This window comes from Pongo abelii, chromosome 6 (assembly GCF_028885655.2).
Source record: "Pongo abelii isolate AG06213 chromosome 6, NHGRI_mPonAbe1-v2.0_pri, whole genome shotgun sequence".
In the NCBI taxonomy this organism is placed as follows: domain Eukaryota; kingdom Metazoa; phylum Chordata; class Mammalia; order Primates; family Hominidae; genus Pongo; species Pongo abelii.
The window spans coordinates 148,891,064-148,909,580 of NC_071991.2; the positions used below are offsets into that span (position 1 = coordinate 148,891,064).

An 18,517-nucleotide genomic window follows, 5' to 3' on the forward strand; every position below is an offset into this window, starting at 1 on the left:
TCATCTAGATCCCAATAACTAATTCCAAATATCCTACATTTTTCTGCTGGCCTGTGGCCTTCAACCTTCTGTCTAGTAGAAATTTCTGTCAGTTAGGGTTTTTGGTGTGCAGGTAACAGAAACAGACTTGGCTCAAGCCTCTATCCACCTCGGGTTCCTCTGTGTCTCTGCGTAAGATTCAAATTCCCAGGAGTGCATCTGACTGGCCCAGCCCACATGTGGCAGGGCATTGAGGGTGAGGCACACACACCAGAACCAAGGCAGGGCCAGGGGAATGGTCATTCCCTAAAGGCAGGGATTCTGGGTAGCAAGGCCAGCATGAGTTCTGGGAAGAGGTCTGGACTGCTCCATGGAGACCTATGATGTAAACACAGGCAAACCCCTCTACCTCTCAGGGTCTCGATTCCTTTTTCATTAACCAGGAACAACAAGACTTATCCTGCTCACCTGACAGGTAAGCATCAAACATAAATGAAGACAGGGATGCACTTGGAAATTAACACAGAGACTTGTTACAGCAGCCAGGCACCCGGCCCCTTCTCTCTCTCATCTAAACAACAACAGCCCTGCAGTTTCCAACGTGAATCATGTTGCCTTCTCTTCTGGAAACCTTTCACACGTTTCTTCCTAAAGGCCCCACACCAAATGTGGCATTCCCATGCAATTGTTTTCCATTTCCACATCCCACAAAACTCTCTTCCAAAGAATTTGGGTTTGCTCCATGACAGAAACAAATAGGCCAGGCGTGGTGGCTCACACCTGTAATCCCAGCACTTTGGGAAGCAGAGGCAGGCAGATCACTTGAGGTCAGGAGTTCGAGATCAGCCTGGCCAACATGGTGAAACCTCCTCTCTACTAAAAATACAAAAATTAGCCACGGTCAGGATACCGCGGCCATTGAACATATGTCAAGGGCAGGCAGTGCCTCTAATTGGGAAAAAACGAACTATGACCTTAAATAGATGAACTATTTAATACATTGGTTTTTAAAAATCTATTTTAGTATTTCCAAGTGCAAGTGCCTTTATTGCTCACCAGACAATGAAGCACAGGGTTTCACACAGGAGGAACTACCTGTTTGAGGTTTTGGGGTTTTTGGTTATTATGTTATCAGTTAGGAATGTTTTCAGCTGCAGATAATAGAAAATCTAAGTGTGGTGAAACAAATAGGGGTTCACTTCTCTTACATAACAAGAAGGGTGGCTGCTGATGCTGATTTAGCAGCTCAGTGAGCTTGGTGCCAGCCTTTCCCTGGTTCTCTTGGCTTTTATCTCATGATTACAAGAAGGCTGCCTGAGTTCCTGGCGTCACATCTTTATTCAAGGCAGGAAGCCAGGGGAAAGGGGCTTTTTATCCAGAAAGCCAAAGCTTTTTCTGAAGTCCTTCTGTCAGCTTTCATCTCAGTGACCAGAGCTGTGTCCCATGGCCTGGGAGGCAGAGAAAAGAGCATTTGGCTTTTCTGGATGCTTTAGTGAAGGCAGGCAAGGGAGGGAGGAGGGCACTGGGACTGGAAGAGCTAATCCACAGCGTAGGCTGTGGCTCCTTAAATCTTCGTTTGTTTACACTATGAGGCAGTGGTGTAGTGTTTTTCAAACTGGAGAATTGTGACCTACTAGGAGGTTGCGAAATCAACTTAGTGGGTCTCTGACCAGCATTCTTTTAAAGTAAAATAAAATAGAAAATATTGATGCTCAACTGAATAGTGAGGATCGGAACTGTTTGTGACACAGCTGTGTTAGTTTTATATCTAATGACCTACATGTGAGTCTCAGTCAAAAAGATCGGGAAGCCGTTGCCACAGGGGATGATGTGCAGAGGGGGTTAGGTGTGGCTGGGGTCAGACGGCCGGGGGCACTTGGCCTTTTTGGCCATTTATGGCACACATTTGGGCAAGTTACAATCATCCTTTTAGGTCTATTTCTTCCATTGTAAAATAGAGAAAATAATATACCCACCTTGTTATGTGTAAAAAATGGGTTAGCACACAGTTTGGGTCACAGTAATTACCCAAGAAAATGCTGTTGGTATTGGTATCTACTGATAACCAATCATTGCCAGGCCCTGCTTTCATGACCCAGTTAGGTTCACTTAAAAGTAGCAACATACTCATACGTAAACCAGAAATGTTAAAATCTCCTCCCCCACAAAAAGTTGACTTTGGCACAGTGCCGTCCACCGAATCCTGTGGGATGCTATTACAGAAAATCCTAGGAAACCTGTTAATTTCCCCGCAGGAGGGCTAACGTTGAGGGTGCAGCTTGTGAGTCATCGGCATGGGGCCAGGGGACCCGTGGAAGAAACTTCTCTCTGGCCTCGGTCCCAGGAATTGCTGGGCTTCTTCCGGAAAACTAGCTTCCTTTCATCTTCGGGACTGAGCGAGTGATGGAGCTGATCCTGTTTCCCTGCTTGCTTTGGCCCAGTTAGGAGTTCCTCTCTAGCAGAGAGCACAGGACTTGTGCCGGGGAGAATATTATGGATGCCTCGCTTTTTTCTAGAACATTTTTCCAAGTCCCCTCTGCCCCAAAGATTTCTTCCCGTACTTTTTGTATCTGCGTTTTCATCACAATGGGCTCCTCCCCTGGCCTTGGGCCCAGTGCCTCCAAGGGTAAAGCAATACTTGAGCGTCCCCTCTGTGTGTAGAGGTGACACCACCTCGGCCATCACCAGCCCCATGAAGGGACTTCTACCCAGCAGCCCCACTGGGTGGGAGTGCCCATTTCTACTGCCCTAATGTCTGTCTGTGCAGTTTGGGAATGCCGGGGCTGGGGGTTAGGCTGGGCACACTGCGGGGGACATGCCGCCCTGCTCCCTGTGTCTGGCACCTAGAACTGAACACTCTACCTCTACGGGAATGGAACCCAGGGCACGACCATCTCAGCCCGCGGAACGATCCAGCCCAACTGGTGAGAACTCCCGCTCTTGGTGTTGGGGGCCAGGCAGGGTGTGTAGAGAGGGTCCTTATAACCTGCTCAGCCCCCTTGCCAGAGCAGTCCTACACATAGCTGAACCCTCTTCAGGTTCAGAATGCGCGCCCTCAGCCCAGCCCTACCCTCTGCCCCTGCCCCTGCCCCTGCCCCTACCCAGGGAGGGCAGTCCTGGGGGTCCCAGGGCAGGCATGGACCAGGACTAGGGTTACCAGCGCTGACCTGCCCAGTCCATCCCCCAGCCCCAGCAAGGCTAGGTCCAGGGCTGCCACCCCTCCATGCACAGCCCACGCCAGCTGGGCTCCACAGGATCCTTTTAAATCACAATTCCAAAGCGGGCTGTCCACAGGCAAGGAAGCCAGGAGCCTGTTTACACAATTGCTCGCTGTTCAGGGCAGGCTACCCAAGTCACTTCTTCCTGCTGTCCCCAGACCTGGGCTACTAAGTCCTGGGGGTCCAGAAGGCAGGGTTAGTCCCAGGCAACCACAGGGATGCTCCAGGGATCCCTGCTGAAGGACAAGGACCTCCTCCTCCTCCTCCTCCTCCTCCTGCATCTCAGCCTCCCCAGCAGCCACAGCCAAGAGCCCTGCCAAGCCGATGGGACCCACGCAATCAATAAGCAGGTGACAGCTTCTTCAGGTAGGGAATGTGGGGAATGGTCACACAGGAGACCCACAGGGTTCCCTGGGATCCAGTGAGGGCCTTCATTCCCACATTGCCTCCCACAGTCCTGAGCACCTCAGCAACAAGGAGTTAATTTTTTTTTGATTATGGCAAAATACACATACAACTGATCATCCTAACCATTTGAAGTGTGTGGTTGAGTGGCATTAAGTACACACACATAGTCGTGCGGCCATCAGCACCAGCTGTCTGTCTCCAGAACTCTGTCATCTTCACAAACTGAAACTCTGGAGCTAAACCTTTAAAACTGTCTCATTCGACAAGTTTTTTGTTAGTTTGTCTTTTTCTTTTTTCTTTTCTTTTCTTTCTTTTTTTTTTTTTTTTTTTTTTTTTTGACGTCCCTGGGTTCAAACTCATCCAACAGGCTTTGATTGAAGATCTGTTGTGGCTTCCTGGGGGGAACACAGGCAGGACAGCCCTGCTCTTAAGGCACCCAGTGGGGTGAAGAGGCGAGCCAAGAAGGCTCCAGCCAAGAAGGCGGTAGCCCGCCAGGCGCAGGCCACCTCGGAGCACGGGAGGGAGGTCCAGGAAGGGGAAGGGGCCATCAGAGACTTCTTGGACCAGCCCTTGGCTGGTGAGAGGAACTTCTTGGCGCGGGGGATGGGATGGCTGGGGGGATTCAAAGGGAATGTTTTTCCTGTGGTCAGACTGGGCCTGATAAACAGTGCACAGGGGGCCGGCAGGGCAGGGGGACCTAGGGCTGAGGACATGAGGGGATGGCTCTGTGAAAGCCCCAGCTTTCCAAACCACAGAGGGAGGTAGAAATATGTGAAGCATGTGTGGCTCTTGAGGGCCTCTCACCCTCGGTCCATCGACCCTGGACGGACTTCAGATAAATTACAAGCTGCCCACAAGCACTTTGGTGGGAATCTTGTTTTTCCTCTTTCAGACAAAAAGCAGATTTGCTGACAGATTAGGGAGCAGGGGGCTGGGGTGAGGGGGAGGTCACCCAGGAGCACAAAGCCCATTCGAGAAGCATTAAATCACCAGTTAATGAGGTGCTGCTACGCCTTGGTGCTGGGGAGGAAAGGAAGAGTTCAGGGGAAGCCTCTGGAACTCATGGGAAGGGCTGCTAGGCCTGGTTCTTCCCGTGACTCCCAAGGACCTGGACTGAACCGGTGGGGCCTGCAGTTCTCATTTCATTCCCCAGGCATTAATTGCCTATGAGGGGGCAGAATGATTACCACTGCTGTATGTCTGAAGACACTGAGACACACAGCAGTGGCTTCTCCAATGTCACATCCTAGTGAGGGATGGAGTGGGAATCAGGTTGGAGTTTGGAGCCAAGTTACCTTCTCTCCTGTGATGCCACTCCCCTGCCTGCTTCCCCACCCCGTCACCTACTGGGTCACCTACTACTAACCAGCCCTCATATGGCACCCGCTCATGGGTCACGCCTTTGGCTTTTACAAGGGTATACAGTTGGTACAACAGACATGATTGTGCTCATTTCACAGAGCAGGGTCTGAGGCCTGGAGAGGCTTTGGGTTTGCGCCAAATTTATGACAAAAATATATCTAAATATGCAAATGTGTGGTGCACTATAGAGGAGTGAAAAAGGATCAATCGGCCAGCCAGACCTGTGTTTTAGTCCTGACTGCTGTGTGACCCTGGGCAAGTTGCTTAACCTGTCTGTGTCTAGCTGTCCTCTTCTGTACAGTGGTGATAAGCATATCATCATCTTGGAATTATTGTATGTGATAAGTAAAATTACACAGATTCCAGCTACTACAGAGCCTGGCATAAAGTCAGTGCTCCATAAATACTCATCAACATCATCACCATCATCAGTTGTGGGCTAAGAGGTGTGAGATTGTGGAGGCCTGAGGCCAGCAGGGTGCCAAGGCCCAAGGAGGCTGTGGGGTGGAGGGTTGGACGGCTGTTTCAGAAGAGACAGGGCCCTTGCCATGGGTGGGGAGGGCCTCCCGCTGGCAGATATGCCACACAGAAGGCTCCACCTCCCTAACAAACTGGCAGAGAAATGAAAACTGAGGGCATGATTTTAAGTAAACACTCTCCCAGCTCAGAAACAGTGCAGGTGCATTTACATGTCGATCAGTTCCAGGCTCAGAGGCTTGCAGCAGGAAAGGTGGCTGGGTTGTTGCTGGTTTTGCGGTGGCCTCTTCCGGTCCTTGATCTGATTGAAGAGAGCTGCTCAGCTGGAAGTCCTCAGCTCCGAAGCTTCTAGGGCTCCATGCTCTGTGGTTTGCAGGTGAAAGGAGGTGGGGCCAGGGCATTAGGGGTACAGAGCAGGCCTTTTGTGGACCCATCTACCACATGGCAGCAGGGAGCCCCTTCCCCTTTCCTGGGCGGAGTGGACGGTTGCCTAGTGGTTTCATGTCTTCATTCGGTCTCGGCTGTCATGGGACAGCCTACGGGGGTCCCACAGCAGTCACGGGGCCCCTCCATCTTTGCCACCCAGCTCTTGGTGGGGCATTGTCTTGGGTGAATTGGGTGACCCATCGTGACTCTTTTTGCATTGCTCTCTCAGTGAGGGATGGGGAGGGGTTGGAGGACACCCAGGAACGGGACAGCCATTCCCTGGGCCACCACACTCAGGCCACCACACTCTGCGGCAGAATCAGCCCCTGAGATTTTGTTTTTCTTTCGGGAACCCTGTGTTCCCTCCCTGAGTTCCCTGCCGTACATCCATCACCCCCTAGGCCTGTCAGCGTGTCTCAATTCAACTCAGATAGTAACCCAGGGCTCACGGGCTTTCCCTGGGAGTCCTGAGCTGGGCAACCAGCCTAGAGGGGCTGATCCCCAGTCCAAACCCCTCCATCTACTCAGAAAACTGGAGCAAGATGTGTGGTGAGGAGGACCCAGGAACTGAGAGGCTAGTCGGGAGCCAGCTGGTTGGGGGGCCTCTGGGATCGCAGTTGGGGATTAGAGGCTGGACCAGGAGCCAGATCCACAGCCAGAACGCTGTGGGCACATGGGTGATCCAACCCATGCCCCTGGCCCCCCACTGATCCCTCATCCAGCCAGGCCTCGGTCCAGGCACAGGCCGTGTGGACATCTTTGGGGTCTCCATGTCCAGGAGCCCCATGCTCAGGGACCTCGGGTCCAGGGCCCCTGCGTTCTCCTCAGAAGCTCTGAGCACTCCATCTGTTGCCTCCTTCTGGGGTGGGCTACGGTTTCCTCATAGGCAGGCTCCATTCAGGACTCTGCTGGGGGGCTGCCGGCAGCAGGGAGTTACCTGGGCCACCCCCAGGGACCAGAGTTCCCCCTCATGGGACCTTTCCTCTCTCCCCAGTGAGTTGGAAGCGTAGGCATGGGTGGCGAGGGAGTTGGGGGATGCTTTTGGGGACGTGGACCCTCTTATGCCCAGGAATCCCACTGCCTGGGCCGAGTATCTCCTTCCAGGACAGGCTTTTCCCTCCCCTCTGCCCTCCAGGGGTGGGGTGTCCCCTCTAAATTCAAGCCCACCCCAACAGGAGGACCCAGTGTCCTGGAGAGGGCCCAGGAATGGAGGAATTCTGCAGGTGGGAGCTTGGTGCTGCGCCAGATGAAGACCCGAGCCAAGGCCGCCGGTTCTGGGTCTGCCAGCCCTACTGCTCCAGGGGCTACGGCTGCAGCAGACACGCCCCATTCCCCTTTCTCCCCGAAAGTCCCTCCATTCCCACAGAGCCCACCTGTTCAAGCTAAGCCCCCACCCTGACACTCGCCACCACTAATGTTTTTCTCTCTCGCAGGAGAGGGGTCTGCCCTGGGTCGAAACCATCCTTCCAGAGGGGTCTCCCTTAGAAACTCCGAGGCCAAGATTAGCTATGAGGATAAAACCCAGAGATCAGACACAGAGACCCTGGGTCAGGCCTTTGGCCACATGGCCCAGCAGCCTCACCTTGCTGAGTCACAGAGAGGCAGAGCCCCAAGCAAGCCTGGGGAGTCCTGCGCCAGCCTGGGTTCCGGCCCTCCCCCATCCCCATCGCTTCTCACCACCTCTCCCCACCATTCTCCCCTCCCCGGCTCAGGGGGTCCCCGGGAGTCCGGGAAAGCGCCCTGGATCATCCGGCTCCTCCTAGGGCTGGGATTCCCACTGCCGAGAGAGCACTCAGAAGCCACCCGTTGGCTCCGAGGACTTTTATTGCCGAAGGTCCCGAGGTCTAGGTGGGACCGCAAGGGGTTGCCCCTGTCCCCAGAGCTGTACCCGGCCATCCTTGTGGGAGGGCTCGGTTAGAAGAAGTTGACCACCTTGCAGAGCGACTGCACTCACGCGCCGTGGGCCTCCCAGTCTGAGAAGCTGCGGAAGTCGCCCCTCTCCACCACGTACATGCAGCCGCGGTAGTTGGGCTCCTCATACAGGACCCACCTGGAGGCCAGGGGAGCGGGGATCAGGGGCTGCCGGGAAGTTCCCCAGGACTCGGGAGAGAAGAGCCCGCACAGCCTGGCCACCCAGCAACCCCTCCCGGCCGAGCAGCCCCTTCACTCTGGGCTACACCAAGGCACCCACGGCGCCCACCTCTGCTTTTATTTCCTTCCCCAGCGCTGCGTGGCGTCTGTGCTGGGGTGTGACACGTGTGGGGACAGGCCCAGTAACATCCACATTTTAAAACTGACCAGCCCTGGCCAGGTGTGGTGACTCATGCCTGTAATCCCAAAACTTTGGGAGGCCGAGGCAGGCAGATCTCTTGTAGTCAGGAGTTCGAGAGCAGCCTGACCAACGTGGTGAAACCCCGTCTCTACTAAAAATACAAAAATTAGCCGGGCGTGGTGGTGGGCACCTGTAATCCCAGCTACTCGGGAGACTGAGGCAAGATAATTGCTTGAACCAGGGAGGCGGAGGTTGCAGTGAGCCGAGATTGCGCCACTGCATTTCAGCCGTCCTTGGCAAGGATGCACTCCGACCATCACTGCATGCCCCACATACTCCTGTTCCCTGATAAGGACCACCTTGCACAGACACTACCCCCAGCACCTAGCGGGGGGCCTGGCACAGAGGGCACCATTCATTCATTCAGTGAATGCCAGCGGGTTCCCACATGTGTGCCCAACACCGTGTCAGGTACCAGAGGTGCCATGGTCACACGACACGGTTCCTGCCCCCTCCTTGCCCTCATGGGGCTTCCCCTGCAGAGGAAACGGGCTGTGGAGGTGCAGTTGCACGGAGGAGCCTGCAGGGCACAGAGGAGGGTTGGGGAGTCCCAAGCGGGGCCCCTTCCTGTCCTCCTCCCCTTCTGCACACCACTGGGACAGCCACCAACAACCCAGAGAGCAGAAACAGTCAGGACAAGTCTTTACAGAGCCTGGAGGACCTGGGGCTGGTGGGGGCAGGAGAGAACACAGCCCTTCATCACCCAGGAAGCTGTGGGCCCGGCCCAGAAAAGCAGGAAGGTGTGGTGGGGAGGGAACGGGGGACCAGGAGGAAGAGACTGGGGGACCAGGAGGAAGAGACTGGGGGACCAGGAGGAAGAGACTGGGGGACCAGGAGGAAGAGACTCGAGGTCCAGGATAGTGGCCTCTGCCTGGGAAGGGGCGTGTGGTCCAAGGAAGACACCTCAGGACAGCTTGGAGCAGGGGCTGGCCCGACCCTGTCCTTCCCTCACCATCTCTGAGACGAGTGAGGCTTGTCACGCCTGGTGCCTGGCACAGTCTGCTGCCTCAAGGGTTGGGGCTGGGAAGGAAGAGAGAGAGGCAGAGGGTGTGAGCCAGCCTGGAGCAGCTGCTGGGGGACTCAGGGCAGGCCTGGTCCAGCCTGGACCCCACCCTCATGGCCCCCGTGTCCATGCCCCTCCACACCTACAGCTTTCCAACCCCACACCTATGCCACAGCTGGGGCCTCAGAGGCACCTCAGAGAGTCAGCTGGTCCTTTCCTACCCTGTGATGGGCAAGAAATGCCCCAAGCCATGTCCTGGGCCACATGAGGGTTCTCACATGGACACCCCCAAAAGGAGGGGACAGGGAACCGCCCATCCTCCCCTCCCCTGTCCTGGCTGTGGCTACTGGGAGGAGGCAGAAAGAGGAAAGGGCGGGGGCCTGTCCTGCCCACATCAGCACCTTGCCCTTCCCCAGGTGAGGGTGGGTGGGGGCAGAATGCCAGTGCGTTTCCCTCTGAGAGCCCACCAGGACATGGGTCTGAGGGGATAGGTCATGCCTGGGCTGATGTGGGACCCAGAGGGAAGGAGTCTTGGCAGTGGGAGGTGGTGGAGGGTCCTTGCCTCGCCCACTCCCCAGACCCCAGGAAAGGCCTCCTAGCAGAGTTCCCTCCAGATCCAGGGGACCCGGGGGCGTTACCTCCTTGACAAGGGCTTACATTTGTGTAAGAGTAAGAGTCTTAGGCGGCAAAGGCTGAGCACCTGGGTCCCCCACCTGGGGTCCCGATGGCTGGCTCCTCGCAGGGACAGTGGGGATTGTGTGCCCCTCAGTCACAGAAATGTTAGCCTCCACCTTCCCCACCTTCGTTCTCAACAAGCCCCTGAGTGTTGGGGGTGGGCGGGGGGACTCTGCCTAGGGCCTCAGGACATCCTCCATGCAAAGGCGTGACTTGGGCCTTACAAGACGCAATTTAGTCAGCAAGTTTTCCAGGGCAAATTCTTATTTTGGAATGCCACCCCTGGGCTCCAGGTGCCACCAATTTAGGGCAAAATGCAATTTCGTAAAACGGAATCCTGGAGCTAGCTAGAGTGACAGAAACAGCAAGAAGGGGGCCAACATCAGGCCACCGGGGAAAGGTGGGGTGTACACCCTTGGTTCCAGGACCTCCCTTGGATATCAAAATCCGAGGATGCTCAAGTTCCTGATATAAAATGGCATTGTATTTGCATATAACCCACATGTATCCTCCCATATATAGTAAGTCCTCACTTAACACCGTCAGTAGGTTCTTGGGAACCGTGGCCTTAAGTACACGATATATAACAAAGCCATTTCTCCCCTCATCAATCTTATAATGAATCCACATTGAACAAGACAACATATTCGAGGACCTGCCATACATCGTTTCACTTAAAGTCACAGTTTCCAAGAACCTATCCACAATGTTAAGTGAGGACTTACTGGACTTGAAATCATCTCTAGATTACTTATGATACCTAATCCAACATAAATGCTATGTAAATAGTTGTACAGTATCTTTCAGGGAATAATGTACATATTCAGCATAGACACAATCGTGGGGGGATATTTTCGCTGTGCAGTTGGAGCCCACGGACATGGGGTGCCACCTGTGCCCAGCTCTGCCTCGGCTCAGTCTCTGTCTCCCTGCAGTCCCTCTGCCCCCTGCATCCCCTCCGAAGCTCCCTGGCCTTGAACCTCTGGAGTATAGAAGGCAAATTGTTCCTCAATTGCTTCAATAGGAGCCAGAAGCATGCACAGCCAGCTGGAACCTGTGTGAGGGGCTCTTGGCCTGAGGAGAGGGGACTGAGGCCTGGGAAAGTGGCCAGCTCTGGAACAGGGACAGACACAGGCTTGGCTGCAGTCTCAGCCGTGCCACTCCCATGGGGCGGCCGGGCAGTCAGCCTTCTGAGTCTCAGCTTGCCCTTTGTAGAACGGGGGTGATAATATCTACCTGACCTAGAGGTGTGGGCTGGACAATGAAAATACATGGCCAACTTGAAGGTGCTCAGAGGATAGTTGCAAAAGGGGAATGTGTGGGAGGGCAGGAGGGGGCACGCAGGCTGCCCTTGGTTGACCAGGAGGAAACCCAAGTGTGGGGCAGACAAACCTGTCTGGGCCTGGGCAAAATCCTCCCAGCTACTCTCTGTCCAGAAGTGAGCCACCCCGAAGTCCATCTCCTCCCAGAGGCCATGGTGGTGGGGGTTTGCAGAGACACCCGGTTCAGGGGTCAGCTCTGCTGGGTAGGCACAGGGCAGGGTGGGCTGGTCCACCCTTCTCAGAGCAGGTGAGCCCACTGTGGCTTTTCCAGCCCATAAGGCCCTGGGGGACCCCTTGGTAAGCAGGTGTCCCCCGGCTCAAGAAAACCAAAGGCGGCCTCTTGTATCAGATCAATCGCAGAGAACTGTGCAGCTTTCAAGGCACTCTCCTACCTCTGTTCCTGGACTGAGGCCCTAGAGGGAAGGTCTCAGGGTGTCTCTGGGGCCCAGGGTCCCTCTCTGAAGCCCTTCTGGGCCACAGGGGAGGCTCTCCGCTGCTTGACTGGGGCAGGTGAGGCAGCTGAGGAAAGGAGAGGGCCTGTGGGGCCAGGGACACACTGCCCACTGCTAAAGGTCTCATTCCCACCCCACCCACCACCGCTGCATGGCGGGCAGCCTCCCACGCCTGGTGCTGAAGGGCCTAGCTGGGCTTCGGGGTGCGGCCACGTGGCCTGTACTCAACGCTCTGTCCCGGTACACCTTGATGGCATTCACGCAGGTCCTGGCCCAGCCCCTGCTCTGGAGGAAGGGGCTGTCCTCCAGGAACTCCAGGCACTGGCCCGTGAAGTTGCAACCCTCGAAGATTTCTAGGCGGAAATGTTCCCCGTGCTCCAAGACCAAGCAGAAAAGAAGGAAAGAAGGAGGTTGCTGTGAATTCCCCTCTCCCAGAAACAGGAGCCCCGTGCAGGAAGGAATTAGGAGGTACCCAGGGCACTGGGCACCCCCACCCCACACACTCCAACCCCGCACTTCTGTTCGTTCTTCCACGTGAGATGTGGTTGGAAGAAAGGGTTCTATTACTCTAAAAATGTTTCAAGCCACTGAGCTGGTCCAAGCTCCTCTTTCTACAACTAGAAAATCTGAGGTCCAAAGAGGGCCAAACTGACCAGAGGCCAGTGGTCACACTCAGACCAGGGCTGGGGTCACGGGGCTCCCTCTGGGTGCTCAGCCTGGGGGACTCCGGCCCTGGTCACACCAACACACTCCCGGTTCTGACTTCTCCACCCCTGGGCCGCAGCCCACAGGCAAGCCTTCAAATGATAACATTTTAAAGCTGTAATAGAACCTTTTAGTAAAACATAAAGCCAAAAATCTAAAACAAATACCAGATCTCATGTGCTGAAACCCCTGCTGGCCTTGACATCATCGTCCCCTAGGCTCAGCACGTCTCCCTATATGATTCCCGCATTTCCAAAAGGCAGAGGAAGGCCAGCCCCTGCCTGGCTCAGAAGCCGGCAGGGCCTGGTCTGCATCACAGCTGGCCCCAGGATAGCTCCTAGGAGAACAGCAGTTCGCAAGATACCAAGGATATTTTTCATATAAATAGCATTATGCAGGGTCCAGGGCCAACTATTTAAATTTCTTTTTTCCAAATGTACCACAGCCTGGAAGAAATACTAAGAAAGCATTCTTACAATTTGAGATGCCAAAGCCCAGCTGGTTTTGAAACTGATACAGAAAAGAGAGGGGGCACCACACAAAGGCCCCTTTTCTGGGGTTCCTCAGATGTTCACCAGAACCGCCCAGCCCAGGCGTCAGGGGAGGGTCCCCAGCAGACATAAGCGAGACCCTCTGTGATGAGAGATGCGCAACCCCAGGCTCAGGAGTCCGCCACTCCCCACCTGAAGCTCTAGAGCTCACAGCAGGTCAGTGAGTACCCATGACCTGGGGGAACGGCCTTGCTTAAATCCCACCCTAGGAGCAGCTGGACCGAAACAGTCCTTCGCCACCGGGGAGCCACGCCCCTCGTCTGCCCTCCCTGCACACATTTCTTGGGCGGCAGCTACCTGTGTAATTCCAAGGGACCTGCCCCCCAGTTTTCCCCTGACAGGCAGGTGATTCTTCAGCTTCCTCCATCAGCCATTCCAAGACCGGAGCATGGAAGGCTCCAGAATGTGCCACAAAACCACCTGTACCAGTGGCCACACTAGGCCCAAATCAGCCTCCCATTGGCTGAGTGTCCCCTATCTGGCTGGAAATCTAAATTTGGACGATTTCAACAGCACTTTAAATGGAAAATGCAGCTAGATTTTTGGCTCCGAAACTTAAAGTGGTTTATTGATACCTGTATGAAAACTCAGGGCCACTCCCGCTCGGTTCCCAGCAACTTGGCCCCCGACCTACTCACCTCATGCCAGCAGGTGGCTCTGGATATAGCTCCCTCAGTCTTACAGACTTTAAAGCCGGGAGGCCCACGCTCCCCGATTCCTTGCCACTGTCTGCCAGGGCCGATCCTCGGTCCCTCCAGCAGGAAGACTCAGCCCTCGGTGGACGGTCCCACTCACCATTCCTAAGGCCGACAGGAGCCCATGTGGTCACTGCGGCTGTTCCAGCGGAAGAAGTCGGGGTAGTCGCCGTGCTCCAAGATGAATTGCTGGCCCCGGAAGTCGGGGTGATCGAAGCAGACCCAGGCTCCGCTCTCCACGCGGATGGTGTTCACTCGGTTCATAAAGCCCCAGTCCTGGAAGTTGTCACAGTCCCCGAAGACCTCCAGCTTCCGCCCCATGAAGTGCTTGCCTTCATAGAGAGTGATCTAGAAAGGGCAGGTTACAGAGCTCAGGGTCAGGGGCTTCTCTCCGTCAGTGTTGGAGGCTGGCGTCTGGGTCCCAACACCCTGGATGGAATCCCTACTCCCAGGCCCCCAAAAGCCCAGACCTGCTGCACACAGTAGGTGCCCAACGCTATTTGCCAATTGGGCAAAAGAATAAACAGCTGGCAGGCTGATGCCATACACAGCTCCTGTTCCTCCCCACCCTTAGGAGCTCAGTGGGGCAGACAAATTTCAGCAGCGATTTGGGGACAGGGGTTTCCCCTTTGTCTAGGTGCTCATTTCAAAACGGGCTGTTTTCAACTTCCACTGCATTTTTAACTCATTTTTTAATTCTTAAAACATAAAGCCAATAATAACATTAAAGGAGGTGTTTTTAAAAGAAGAAACTTCACCCACAACCCTCTCATGGTAACCCAACATATATTTTGCAGAAATTCGGGTTCCTGGGATTGGGCCTCCTTCATTGGAGAGGCTGAATCGGCCGAAGCCACGTCAGGGACTGGCTCGGGATTAATGTTCGCAAAAGAGAACATTAAGTGCCACCCTGTCTCTCTGTGTTTTGTAGGCCACTCCTTTGGGTAGCAGGCGTGTATCAGATCTGGAGCTCCATCACCCTGGTGGGAGTTCAGACATCGTGTCCTATAGCTACGTGGCGTTCACAGGTTGTCCTTGTCCCGAAACAAAACAAAGTGAAGCAATAACAACCCCCCAGACTCATTTCCTGCTGTGGAACCTAAAATCTCAACCATTCAGTAACTCTTTGGGTTTCAAGAACTGTGGCCCTAGAAGGGTCCTGCCAGAGTGCAGTGATGTTCCCCATCACTATGGTCGTTTGTGCCTCACCAGTGTCTCCAGTTCGCTCAAAGGAACGTGAGAATTGCCCTTCCAGGCCCCTTGGAGTCAGGTGTGGCCACATGGTTTCACCAGAAAGGAGGCAGTCACCCTGGTGTTCTGCACCCCAGAGTTACTGGGGTCCTTTGTTACTGAAGCATCATCTGGCCCATGCAGACTGATACAGCAACACAGTCACCCCCAGACACTCTGGAATGTGGCCTTGGAGACCAAAGGCTTCATGGGAGTGGCTAGGCTAGGGGCACTGGAGAAGGCGAGGGAGAGCCACGTCTCCCGTCCTTTCTGCACCAGGCACAGCTGGTAGAGGGCCCCTGAGACCTTCAGGGAGGCCTGGGCACCATAGGGATTCGGGGCTCCCTCAAATCTCAACATTTTTCAGAGAACCAGCCCTAAGTGTCCCTGAAGAGACTCTGAGGAAGGAAAAGCCACAGAGGCTAGCCTTGGGCAAAGAAGCCGCAGCAGTGGGGCCGAGGGCTGTGGGGACAAGCCAAGCCTCCCCACCGCCTACCCCCCCCAGGAACCCCCAGGGAGTCTGACCACCCTCCCTGCTCCTGACTGCGGGGCGAGGGGTTGGAATCCCAGAAGAAAGGAGTGGAGATGGAGACCTTCCTATCCACCCACACCAGAGAGGCCCCAGGCCAATAGCGAGGCCACCCCATTTTATTAAGAAATTAAACCAGCTTCCCTTGGATTTGTCACCATCAACAGTGTGCACCCTCCTGCATCCCCTGGCATAGGGGGCGAAGGCGGAGCCCCACCCTGTTTCCTTGGGGTTGAGGGACGCACTCACCTTCCCCGAGCGCTGCGCCATGGTGCGCCCCGCCCCGTCCGCGGGTCCCCGTTTATACTGGGCAGCACCCTGCTGGCTCAGCGCCGTCCCGGACAAAAGATTTGCTGGGCCGGCCCCGGAGCGTTAGTGCTGTCGGGTGTGCTAAGCCCGAGGGGCCACCAGGCGGTTGGGACCCGCCGCGGCCACCCTGTGCCACCGCGAGGGCAGCCCGCCCTGCCCGGGGTCTCCGTGTGCTCTCCGCGTTTAGCTCCCAGGCCTCCTTCCTCCCGGAGCCCTCCCGCCCAGCCCGCGGCTGCCCCTGCCCTACGCTGGAGTGGTGGGGGGAGGAGGGGAAGTGTCTCTCCAGCCCTCCGACCTTTCTTCCCCTGCGCTGCCCCTCAGCCCTCAGGCCCATCTCCCTCCCTCCCAAGGCCTGTTCGGAGCTCCCCAGCCCACTCCCCTTTCTCATCCGGCTGCAAGTAGCCTCGCCTTGGTGCCAACTTGTTTGTCTCCACGAGGATGCAACCCAAGCTTCCCCGGACAGACAGACAGCCCTTGACCGCCCCTCCCCTGGCTGCTCTGGTCTGGGCTCCCAGGTCCTCACCTTAGACCTCCGGCTCCAACTCACCCAGCCCCTGATGCACCCCCCGAAACCCCATAAAACGCCAGACCAGGTCAGGCCTCCCTCTCCTCCCGCTCTCTTCCTGCCTGCCTCCCTCCCTGGCACTCTCCCTCCCTGAGTCCCTCTCTCCTTGAAGATCCTGCCTAGGGTGCCCAGGTGACCCGCGCTGCCCTTAGCTGGGGGCACAGTGCTCTGCCCCTTGCCTCTCTGCTGCACCAACCAAGCCACCCTGGACGCCCAGGATCAGTTTACAGCACAAAGCAGCCCCACCGCGGAGGGAGAGTTCCCCAGGGCCCAGAATGAAGCACTTGGCAGACAGCAGAGGCTCAGAGATTGTGGAGTGAGCAGAGCGAACATGGAGCCCACAGGATGTGCAGCCCACAAACGGCTGGGGAGATGAGCTGGGAACACAGGACTCATGACTCAGATGGCTGGGGTGGTGGGGGACAGGCTCTGAGATCAAAGGAGAGGGGGCAGGTGCTCCACAGGGGCTTCTGCTGGAGGGGAGGGAGGAGCTTTGGGGAGGAGTTTGGGCTGCTCTTCCTTCAAACAGTATATTTTTATGACCATTTCACAGATGAGACGCTGAGGCCCAGGAAGAGGAGGTTATGTGATTCTTGGGGCAGAGGGGTGACCTTGCCTCTGCTGTGGGAGGTTTTCAAAAGTAGACAGGGCATGAACCAGAACCTGCATGTCACCCTTGAACCCGGGGACGGTCTTCCCCAGGGACGCCGCCCAGCTGCCTCCACTGGCGCCCTTACTTGCCAAGCCACACATTCCAATGTTTCTCTCTGGACCTGGGTCCTGGTGGGGACATAAAATTAAAAACAAGATCTCCGGCCAACCCAGAAAACTTCTCCACGAAGGTAGAAGGAAAAGAAAACAATTTTATTATTGAATAAACTTTAAACTGGAGCGTGATCTGCATCACAATCTCTCCCCTAAGAGATCGCAAAGATGGAGAGAGATCTCACTCTTCTGTAGCCAAGCAGACACAACCCACTGCATTCATGTTTTCAGGATGAAATTGCTGATTTTCTTATATCTCTATGACGGGAGGTGGGTTTTCCAATTAAGAGTCAGGTGACAGCTGAAGTCAGGCTTCTCAGGAAACGGGGAGGGTGGGGGCAATTACTCCTTGATGTCAAGACACAAAGAGGTGGTCCTGGCTCCCAGAGGAAACATGACTGAGTTGTTAGACTGTCAAGAGGCTTGTTTAGCCATTAAAAAGATTTACACACATTTGAAAATGACAGAGAAGGAAATTCTGCAAGAAAAGGGAGGAAAGGGAAGCCTCTTCCCGTATTTTCAACAGGGAAAAATAAGCCTTAAAAAAAGGTTTTATTTTTTAGAGCAGCATTAGGTTCAAGCTGAATTCAGCAAAAGGTACAGCAATTTCCCGTATACCCCCTGCCCCTCCATACACACACACACACACACACACACACACACACACACACACACACAGAGCCTCCTCCACTATCAGCGTCCCCATTAGAATGGCACATTTGTCACGACTGATGAACCTATGTTATACATTGGGACACAGGATGAGAAGTTGAGAGAATGCCGCATAGACTTTGTTAAAATAACACATTTTTAAAGCGTCCCCACACAATGTGGTTGATTTTTCACAGTTTACTACTCTTTGTCCAGTTGAGTATATAAGTGTTTGACTCTTAACTTTTTCTTTGGGTCTTCATCTCCTTATAAGGACTCCCGTGCCACATAAAACTTGTATTAAATAAGTTTGTATGCTTTTCTCTTCTTAATGTGTCTTATGTCAATTTATTTCTCAGGCCCAGCCAGGACCCTAAGAGGATGGAGGTAGAACTTTGCTGCCCCTACAGTGTAATGTCATGGTTCCACCATTAGAGCACCATGTAGAGTATTCTCACCACCTTAAAAGTCCCCTGTGTGGGCTGGGCGTGGTGGCTCACACCCGTAATCCCAGCACTTTGGGAGGCCGGGGCGGTGGGTGGATCACCTAAGGTCAGGAGTTTGAGACCAGCCTGGCCAACATGGCGAAACCCTGTCTCTACTAAAAATACAAAAACTAGCCAGGCATGGTCGCAGGCGCCTGTAATCCTAGCTACTCAGGAGGCTGAGGCAGCAAGAATTGCTTGAACCTGGAAGGGGGAGGTCGTAGCGAGCCAAGATTGCACCACTGCACTCCAGCCTGGACGACAGAGTTAAACTCCGTCTCAAAAAAAAATGATAAAAAAAAAGTCCCCTGGGCTCCATCTGTTTATCCCTCTCTCCCCCTTAACTCCTGGCAACCACTGATCTTTTTACTATCTTCA

General features: G+C 54.8%; 1 protein-coding gene and 1 pseudogene across 1 annotated transcript; both read right to left on the minus strand.

The window, feature by feature from the left end:
• Positions 1–4,463: 4,463 nt before the first annotated feature.
• On the minus strand, positions 4,464–15,887 carry LOC100446851 (gamma-crystallin N). Its single transcript, XM_024250258.2, has 3 exons — positions 15,614–15,887; positions 13,549–13,953; positions 4,464–5,807 (listed from the first exon to the last, which is right to left on the minus strand). The coding sequence occupies exons 1-2, from the start codon at positions 15,632–15,634 to the stop codon at positions 13,711–13,713; spliced, it is 264 nt and encodes an 87-aa protein (XP_024106026.2). The 5' UTR covers positions 15,635–15,887; the 3' UTR covers positions 4,464–5,807; positions 13,549–13,710.
• LOC129047241 (gamma-crystallin N-like) lies at positions 7,785–12,227 on the minus strand (annotated as a pseudogene).
• Positions 15,888–18,517: the final 2,630 nt, after the last annotated feature.

What these genes read in the sequence shown, in the direction of transcription:
- LOC100446851 (XM_024250258.2), bottom strand. Translation starts at nt 15,634, where the DNA reads ATGGCGCAGCGCTCGGGGAAG. An exon ending in TGGCGCAGCGCTCGGGGAAG is followed by an intron (nt 13,954 to 15,613) that starts GTGAGTGCGTCC and finishes TGCCCTTTCTAG; the next exon opens with ATCACTCTCTATGAAGGCAA.